The sequence below is a fragment of the Microtus oregoni genome, unplaced genomic scaffold (assembly GCF_018167655.1).
Source record: "Microtus oregoni isolate MIOR12 unplaced genomic scaffold, Mior012 000018F_ref0000195, whole genome shotgun sequence".
Lineage (NCBI taxonomy): Eukaryota > Metazoa > Chordata > Mammalia > Rodentia > Cricetidae > Microtus > Microtus oregoni.
In genome coordinates this window covers 4,918,389-4,928,696 of record NW_024543077.1, presented here as the reverse complement: position 1 = coordinate 4,928,696, position 10,308 = coordinate 4,918,389, and the positions used below count along the sequence as shown (strand labels likewise).

The following is a 10,308-nucleotide window of genomic DNA, read 5'->3' as shown; positions in this document are numbered from 1 at the left end:
CTCATACAGGGAATCCTCCTGCCTCTACCCCCCAAGCACTGGAGTCAAAGCCCATGTGTCACCACTCCTGGCAGTCATTCATTTTTGTGGACACATTTAAGAAATGACATCACGTGGGATGTTCTGATGTCTGAAGTTCTCTCAGCCATCATTTCGTGGAAACTCATGGGCTCAATAAATGATGTAATAAACTGAAGTTCCAAGAAGGATTTCAAGTTTTGAATGATTATGTAGCCAACCTGGACATTGATCTCTGGTGTCTGGACCAGCTCAGGATTTTGTGTGTCCTTCTCAGTATGAAGCAGGGGTTTTCTAGCCCCTCCATGCTGCCCAGTTCCATTCAGGAATGTGGAGAGGATCCATGGATATTTATTTTCTCTGTATTTGTAAAACAATCTCCCTTTATCTGAAGTTATGTGTTCTGAGATACGCAGTGGGTGCCCAAAACCACTGATAGCACCAAAACTGGTATTCATGCACTGACTCAACGGTTGATCTCATAGCAGCCCACCTCAGGTCAGGTGGGTGGGTCAGCATGGGATTTTATATTGCTCTTTAGAATGCTGTTCGATTCGGAACGTACATTGTTTGTTTCTGGAATTTTCTGTGGGATGTTTTTGGAGCATGCTTTACCATAGGGGAACTGAAGCCACAGAGAGGCGCTGATTGCCATGAATACGATTTTCAATAATCCTGACACAGCAGCTTGTGAATTCTGCCTTGAAATTCACCCCTTAATCTCCGTGGAAAGCTCAAACTGAGTCAACACGTCACTGTTAGAGACCAGGCAATCTCCATGATAACTTTTGCTTTTTAGACCAGTGTATTCATATGTATTGTACACATACAAGTATTTAGCTAAAGATGTTTTTAAAAATATTTCCCGCTCTCCGCCTGATCGCCGCCATCATGGACACGAGTCACGTGCAGCCCATCAAGCTCTCTAGGGTAACCAAAGTGCTGGGCAGGACCGGTTTGCAGGGACAGTGCACGCAGGTATGTGTGGAATTTATGGATGACACCAGCCGCTCCAGCGTCCGAAATGTCAAAGGTCCCGTTCGAGAGGGAGCTGTGCTCACCCTACTGGAGTCAGAAAGAGAGGCTCGGAGGTTGCGCTGACCTTCCTGCTGGGTCCTGAGTATCCACCACTTGGCCAAAGATGACCTGAGACTAATAAATAAAACATTTGTATTGTTTAAAAAAAATTTCCTATGAGATCACTGGAAAACAATAAATCTGGAGCTGGAGATGTGGTTCAGTATCTAAAAGCACCGTGGCTTTTCTTACAGAGGAGCCAGGTTCAAGTCCCAGTACCCACATGAACAGCGTTCTCCATTCCCAGGAGATCTGATGCCCTCTTCTGGCTTCCAGGGGCACCAAGCATGTACGTGGTACACAGGCCTATATGTGAAGCATATATACATATAAAATAAAATAAGTAAACAAATCTTTGAAAAATAAGAGTGAATCGACTACATGTTAAATAAAACATTGCTAGTAATAGTAACTATTTTTCTAAAACAAGTTTAGCGATGTAATTTTTCCTTTCGCAGGTCTATTAGCATCTGGGTTAATGAAAATAACTAGATTCTCATATCTGCTTCTGCATTCCATCTATTTCAACCTTCTACTTTGGGCTAAATTATAAAAAGATAATTGGGCCTCATACATATTATTTGGAAAAGTAAGACTGTTTTAATCTCTTTTTATGTAAATGCAGTATTACTTTTGATACTACAAAATTGCAGATCTCAATGAATGCAAGTGGCTTGAAGGATGGTTACAACATAAACCCCATCTATAAATTCTTTCTGTTTTATCACATTGAAAATCATATGTCCAATTTCTATTTTAAATCATCTTTTATCCATTTTATAAACCCACCCTATTACAGTCGTTTGGAAAAATAATGTCTTGTTGGATTGCACGGATCTTGCAACTTATTGTATATTTCGTTTTTCCACTTTTTTTAGTGATTATTGATAATCTTCCAGATTCGTGGTGGCAGACATGAACTTTCCAAAATTTTAATTTTCACTTGAAAGTTTGAACTCTGGCAACAAATACCTCCAGCTTTCCCTTGTGACTGGCTTATCTAGCTTATTTTGATGGGTCTCAAAGGACGTAATTTATGTGTTACGATTAAAATGATGAAAAGAATATTCCATCAAAACAGCTTGGCCTGGATGAAGAGAAGTATACTGGCTTCCAGTGCCCTGTGAGCGTATTCTATTGCTCACAGATTAAAACCTCATAATCTCCACAAAGTGTGTCATCTTACTGCTTCACTGAGGATGTTCTGAAAGGCACCTAGGTTTTTGCTTTACTCCAAGTGCGTGATGGTGAACTCTGTGATGACTAACACACCTTGGCCTGTACGAAGGCATCTGTTGCTCAAACAAGGCAAATGTAAATATTGGTAAAAAGACTGACACCACCCAATGTTTTATTATTATTATTAAAAATTTCTACCTCCTCCCCTCCTCCCACTTCCCTCCCCCATCCCTCACTTTCCCTCCCCTTCTCTTTCCAGTCCAAAGAGAAGTCAGGGTTCCCTGCCCTGTGGGAAGTTCAAGGTCCTCCCCGCTCCATCCAGGTCTAGGAAGGTGAGCATCCAAACTGGCTAGGCTCCCACAAAGCCAATACATGCAGTAGGATCAAAACCCACTGCCATTGTCCTTGGCTTCTCAGTCAGCCCTCATTGTCTGACAGGTTCAGAGAGTCCGGTTTGATCACATGCTTATTCAGTCCCAGTCCAGCTGGCCTTGGTGAGCTCCCATTAAATCAGCTCCACCATCACAGTAGGTGGGCACACCCCTCGTGGTCCTGACTTCCTTGCTCATGTTTTCCCTCCTTCTGCTCCTCATTTGGACCTTAGGAGCTCAGTCCGGTGCTCCAATGTGGGTCTCCTCTATCTCCATCCATCGCCAGATTAAGGTTCTATGGTGATATGCAAGATAATGTTTTTAAAATGAGTTTTGATCTTGCAGACTCTCTGAAAAGGTCTTCAGGCTCTTGGGATGGTGGATCAGACTTTGGAAAGTGTTGCTCTGGAAAGTCATGCTGCTGTTTCATATAATCCACTAAACAGATTGATGAATTTATCAGATTGTCTCTTTTTCTATTGATCCATCCTTCCCAAAAGAAGTGTCACAGTGAGCAAATAACCTAACTGACCATTCATTTTTAAATGAGCTTTTAAAATTCACTTTGTTTTGCAGAGTTTGTAAGCTGGTAATATGTACTATGAGATTAAAAACAACATTGTTTACATAATGAATTTTTAGGCATATGTGCTACAGTATCTGGGAAGCCTCCATTTGTACTTATTTTACTCTTGGTCAGTTATAAAATCAGGACTTTTAAAGGGGTGAGTTGTGAGGTCATAGCTCGGCAGTAAGTTGTTTGAAAGAGGCCCTGGATTAGATCCCTAACACCACCAAGGAGGAGAGAGGAAATGAGGAAAAGAGGAAGGGAAGAAACACACAGACACACAGAGGGGTGGTGGTGGTGGTTAGAATTTCATTGCCTACTACTTAAATAAAACTGCTAAACACACAATTAAATTTTAAGTAGTCCTTAATAGTATTAATTAAAAGTCAACACAAGTAATAAGTTTTCACCTATTAGAATGCATTCAAATTCATTCATTAGCTCCCTAGAATGTGAAATTATATATATGCAAAATTTATTTACAAAGACCTCAATTCATACAGACCACAAACTACAGTATCTAAAGAGTCTTATAAAAGAAATGTGAGATTATGTATGCGTGCATATATGCTGATCAGTAAAAGACTATTAGCCTTCAACATTAAAGACAAGGAGGAACATTGCAGATGACTCTGGGGATGGACGAGTCTTCTCAAGAGTCTACTTCATGCTTCATGTTCCCAAGTGTGCATTTTAAGACATATTAACCTCTGCCAGTCCCTAACTAAAAAGTTGTGTTGCATTCCTTAAAATTGAGAATACAGGAAAGACAAGCATTTTTCTCTATCAGTGCGTTCTAGGTTTTCTGGGGCCTGAGGCAGGGGGATTACTTGAATGCCCTTGGCTGTGCTGAACAGCAGCTCTCTGGAGACTGTGGAAGGTGAAGCCCCAATCTGTGGTGTTTGCCAGTTTCGTGGTAATAAATCTTCTCAATCTGGGCCCATTTCAAGCAAACAAGCTTTACGATCAGTTTGTAGAAGTTCTGGATGCTTGATGTTCCAAGCTCTTCTTCTGGTAAGAGCTGACAGGAACACGAGCCTGGGAGCTCCCTGGTTTCTAGCATTGGTGGAGGCTTAGAGCAGAGCCTGACTCTGCAGCAATCAGTCAACAGCTTCAGTTACAGGTAAACAATCGGAAAGGGTTCCTCCTGGCACTGATTTATAGGTAAGTACACGGAGTCCTGGAGAGGTGGCTTGATTTCCCAGGAGCATCCAGTGTCAGCGGATCACTCATGATTGTACTCCTGTCAAATGCTGTTCTATGTTCGAATCGCCTGAAGAATACCAAGAAGCCCCAGGTCAGTGATCCCTCCCCAAGCCTCTCTCTCAGAAAATCTGAACGAACCCTAGATGTTGAGTTTCTAACAAGGTGGGGTAGGTAGTTCTGAGAAGGGGCCTGAAACAGTTCGCCTTGGATATGCATTTGCTACTTTTTCAATGCCATGCCTGGATAGCTAGGAAAACAGCTTAAAGGAAGGGAGATTCCTTTTGGTTTCAGATGCCTCCACTTGTTCTGACTGGCCTCCTTACTCTTGGGACTGCAGCAAGGTACTCCATCTACTACTGAAAATGCAATAGAAGAAAAACCAAAGCTACCTTCCCTCCAACACATTTGGTAATTCTTGATTATTTGTTTGTTATTATTCCTTGCATTTGATATCTTTGTCATTAAATAAACATTGAACAGGTGTTTACTTGCATTGTTCCAGTCTCATGTTTCATGTCAAGGACATCAAAAAGATCCAAACATCTTTGCAATTAGGAGTAGGCATGCACGAGGGATTTCAGCACAATATGAATTGGGTCATAGCTTGCCCTGATACCACAGAGTCACAGAGGTGCTCAAGTCAGTCTGAGATATCTCTCTCTAAGAGAGCTGGTGTCTGAGGCAAGGCTTATAGGGAGTTAATGGACAGACATGGTTCCAGAAGTGGGAACAACAGGCATGACTCATGAAGAAATGTCTATGCCAGAGTCCCCTTTCCAAAACGCAAATGTAAACAAAACTACCATTCCCACCGCAGCCAGAGTGGCCTTTATCAAGACAATAAATGATAACAAATTCTAGTAAAGATGCAGGGTGTAGAGGCAGGGGGAGAAAGCCTTCTACACTATCGCTATAAATGTGAATTAATCTAGTAAGCATGGAAATCAATATGGATGTTTCCCCAGAACTAAAAATATAACTACTGTATGATCTAGTATACTATTCCTTGGTATTTACCTGAAGGAATCTAAGTTAGCTAACAATAGGATATCTGCATTGCCATGTTATTGTGGCCCATCAGTGGGGTGGAAGGATGAAGAAGATATGGTATATGTACACAGTTATTCATCACTGAAGGAGAGAGAAATTATAATATTTGCAGGAAAATAGAAAAAAACGAGATTATCATGTTAAGCAAAAAAAAGACAGATTTAGAAAGACAAATATGACATCTCATATGTAAAATCTAGATTGAAAATAAAGCCATGAAAATAGAAGGGGCACCTTGGCTTGGGAAGACAAATGGGTGGGAGGGAAGATGAATAAGAAATTGTATTTTCCTATGTGGATCTATGTATGTCTGTTTGTCTTAAGGTCCTCTTTATTCTCTAGGTTCTCTGCAGTTGTGGACTCTATAGACTGATTTTTCTTTTCTAGGAAGGAGAAAAAGACAAGATCTCCTGAGTAAATTGGGACCATTGGAGAGGTAAAAGAGGAGAGGGGCAGAAAGAAGGGGGAGCAGACAAAAACGTATAGCTCAATAAAAACAATAAGAAAAAGAAATTGTATTTTATTTCCTTTGACATTTACATCTCTGCTTCTTAAAATTATTATTTTTTATATTAAGAATAGAAACCCTATTTCTCCTTCCTCCATTATCTGCTCATCACATTGCTATGGTCTGAATCTCTCGACAATGCGTGTGCTAAAAACCCTTTTCTGAATCGAAACACTACCAGTTGAGTTGATGCCCTCATGAAAGAGATGCCTGGAGCAGGCCTTCACCGGAAACCAATCCTGGCGTCCTTATATTGAACTCATGTGATCTAGAACTGAAAAACAACAACAAGAAAACCTGTGTTGCTGAAAGCTGCCTGGTAAAGCAGATGTGGTATTTGCAAACACAAGATTCGTGAGAGCATCTATTCCAGTAAAAATGTCTAAAAGCTACACTCTGAATTCTGGGACCACCTTTCAAGTGCCATTTGCAGATTAGGATTAATTTGTATTAATCTCATTTGTTGCCTAGATCGGTGCTTTTGTTAATCATGAACTAGCAACAAGACGTGAACAAGTCCTATAGACAAAGAAAAGGCAGAGCGCAATGTAATTGTCAAACCATGGGACATTTATGGATGACTTGGCCCTACCGTACTGCAATCTCTCATTGTGACCTTACATTACATCTTTACAAATACAATCTGCATTTGAGATTATCAAGTTGAAAAGAAGATGCTTAGCTTAAAATTTTCTCAAACATGCATTTTGTCAAACATATAAACTTCCATGATATGACAATAACAGAGAGTGCAAAGAAACACTCCTCCCCTTCTAAGAGCCGTAGTTCTTTTTACAGCTCTTCGCTGAGAAGAAAGTCTTTCCCACAGCTCCCCAGCCAACTTTCCCTTCTGTTTCACAGAGCTTGGGGAGGCTGTTAATTGGTAATTCTGAACAGGTCACTGTCAGGGGAAGTGTGGAATCATGATGAGTTCAGACTAATTTCAGGAGGTGGGCTAGACGCTAGGAAGGCAAACACTGTCATTATTAAAACCAGCAATCTCTACTAGATTTTTCTCGGCATTCTTTCAGCTGTGTTGGGAGCAGGGCCACACCCTTTCCATGCATTGTATTATTTAAAAATAAATCCATTTAATGGGTGTTATGCCCATTTAGCAGAATTGCGCACCGGGTGGTAGTTAAAGCAGAACATTACACCTGGCCGAGGCACTGAGAGTAAGCATGACCCAGCATGGGTCAAGCCAGCCAGCACCCAGTATGGAGAGGGGAGGGGCTCCTGATTCCTCACCCCTAACTGGGGAGCTATAAACACTCCCTATCTTCTGGGGAATGAAGAGTCGGTTTTCTTTAGGATGGAGTGCCTGTACATCAACCACACATCACTTCATTGGATGGTCCCACATCCAGGACAGCACAAATTGAAGTTGATGGGTTATTATAAGAAAAGACGAGAAGTTGGGGCCGTAGGGAGGAGAGAATGAATATGGAAAAAATTAGGGTAGCAGTTGGGTAAATATGACGAAAACGCAGTGTATGCAATTTTTAGAGAATTACTAAAACTATAATTAAAAAGGAAATGTAACAGCTATAAAATTAAATAAACCCAAAAGATATAAACCTTCATTATTTCCACGTCACAAACAGGGAAACTGAAGCTATGGTTAGTGAATGACTACAAATTCATCATCAGTAACTGCTGAGCTAGGACTCAAGCCTGAAGGCTACTCCAAAGTGTGCAGCACCAGAACACTGCCCTATAAAGACCGCTCTGCTGCCCACAGAAACATGAGCTTATAAACCCAAGTGCGTCGTTCAGATACCGAGACAGTTAGTAAGGAAAGTATGGCAGAAACATCAGCAGAAAGGAGTGGTAAGATAGAGGAGAAGTGTCCAAAAGAGGCTATATGAAGGAGGCTTAAATGTACCCAAATCCTCTAGTTCAAAGTGGGGTGCACTAAAATGTGGCCTGTGACTTTTATGATGCCATGAGAAAGGTTGGAAGAGCCAGAAAAGGGGTTAAAAACAAGTCCACAGGTTGCTAAGGTGTGGAGAAAATAGACTACTGGATAATGAAACTCATAACTACTGAGTGCTTCCCTGTGCTCAGACTTGTTCCAACAATTCTGAGATGCAAACTTATTATTTCCTGAATTAAAGATGCGATATGGAACTCCAGGGGTTTATAAAAGGATTAAAGATATAATTAAGTAAGTAAACTCCAGGAAATGCTTCTTTGCACAGAGTAGAGTCCTCCACAGATGTAGGCTGTGACCGCGAAGGAGAAGTCACGGGTCTTTCCACATTTCAGTGTGCCATTTTCATTGTAGACTATTATTATTGATAGCTATTTTCTAATTATTTTCATTAGCAATATTTGATAGCAATATTATCTATAAAAGAAGGGTATGACGTGGAAGATTGGTTCTACAGGTAAAGAAACCATCGTAGATGAGATGCTGGCTGTGAGACTCTGAGGTGCACTTGCTGCCTGATGCAGACTCAGCACCAGCAAGAGCAGGAACCAAGGATCTCGAAGCTCATATTTATGACTCACCTGTTCCAATGACACCCGGATCCACGCTCTGCCATTCTCGGGCCTGAGAGATGAATTTCTCAACCGATTTTAAACTGCTGGGTCTGCTCTTTATGAAACTTTTCTTTGTTCCTCTCTACACTGTTGGCCTTTGTCTGCAAACGGTCATAAAAGTTTCATAAAATGACAGGTAAGGGACCTGGAAAAGATGCAGGCACATGGTATTTGACACTCAAAAGATGTATGTGTCCTTCAGTGAACTCTGAACAAAGCAGTTCTCTGGGCATTAAAGTAATAACAAAGGACCCCCGTCCTTTCAAATAGTAAATTATATTGTCGTGGGAGTTATTTTGTCCAATAAATAGCTAGTTTTACACACACACACACACACACACACCACATACACAAACTAGATACCTTTTACTTTAGATGCACATTTGAGTCTTTGTAATGTCTGAATAGTTGGACAATAAAAAATGTGCAAAATTGCAAGTGTGGGGAGTTGGAAAGCTGGTTCAGTAGGTAGGAATGTCGCTTGTGCCAGCATGAGGATCTGAGTTAGGATCCCAAGTACCCAAGAAGCCTGGCATAGGTTAGGGTGATGGCACACTTTTTTAATCTCAATATGTAGAAGGTAGAAGCAAACAGGTCTCTGTGAGTTCAAGGGCAGCCTAGTTTAAAAAATAAATTCCAAGCTGGCCAGGGCTACACAATGAGATCCTGGAAAACAAAAACCAAACAAAGATGAGGTATGACTACCCATCTGTGCCTGTAATCACATTATTGGCAGGGCAGAGACAGACAGGTTCCAGGACATTGCTGACAGGCTAGCCTGGCCTAAACTGTGAGTTTCTTGTTCGGTGAGAAACACTGCTTCGATGTAGTAAGGTGAAGAGTGATAAGGGATCCTTCTAACCTCTACACGTATACATATACCTATATACACTCGCATGCACCACACCCACACAACACGCATACAATGTAACTAGAATAAAATGTTTGAGCAGAGGATTCCTCCTTTCCTACCCACTTTTCTGTTTCCATCTTTCATGTCGTTACTTAGAGAGAATGTTAAGACCTACACAATGTGGGTCTTAGTTCCACTTAATTCCCACTTAGCGGCTACATCAAATCTCTGGAAATGGACTCTGTGTAGAAGACTGAACCACGTGAGGAATCCTTGGCTTTGGATATTTCCGTGGGATGTTTATCAGATAGCCATGACATTAAGACATTATTATAGAATATTAGGCCTGAACTAAATTATCTTCCTTTCTTCTAAGTGGCACTATGTCTATCCTCACCCCAAGTGTTCTGTTTACTAGTGCAAGCAAAAATCACCCCATCCGGCAGTCGGTACGGATGATATCCAATGGGTGAAAACCTGTGCTTGTCATGGAAAGGTCTGGAACTGACCAGATGCTGTCCCTGCATTCGCTGTGTGGTATGCATCCGATCTTGCGGGGCTTTTTGTAGGCTGTAATTTACTATATGACATTGTATTAGTCAGGGCTCCCTAGAGAAACAGAACCGGTGGGATGAAGCTATGCATCCACAGATTAATATTAAGTAAGTTTTAAAATAGTAGCAATATCAGAGTCACCCCTGAGAGCTGAGAACCTAGTAGTTACTTTTTCCTTGAGGCTGGGCGCTTCAGCATTTGGTGAAATCCATGATGGCTTTCTCTTACTGGAGAGAACCCAACAACTGGTAATAGCTTAGTCCACTAGGTGGGGTGCACTAGCAGTTCCAATCTGACACCAGAAGCCCAGATGATTCCTCTGAATCTGTAAGCAAATCCCTGACGAAATGCCTTCTTTCGGTGAAGAGCTTTGGTC

General features: G+C 41.3%; 1 protein-coding gene across 1 annotated transcript; it reads left to right on the top strand.

Annotated features, from left to right (window-relative positions):
• Positions 1-909: 909 nt before the first annotated feature.
• Positions 910-1,119, top strand: LOC121458705 (40S ribosomal protein S28-like). The gene has a single exon (XM_041668016.1). It carries the CDS (start codon positions 910-912, stop codon positions 1,117-1,119), a length of 210 nt encoding a protein of 69 aa, XP_041523950.1.
• Positions 1,120-10,308: the final 9,189 nt, after the last annotated feature.

What these genes read in the sequence shown, in the direction of transcription:
- LOC121458705 (XM_041668016.1), top strand. Translation starts at nt 910, where the DNA reads ATGGACACGAGTCACGTGCAGCCCATCAAGCTCTCTAGGGTAACCAAA.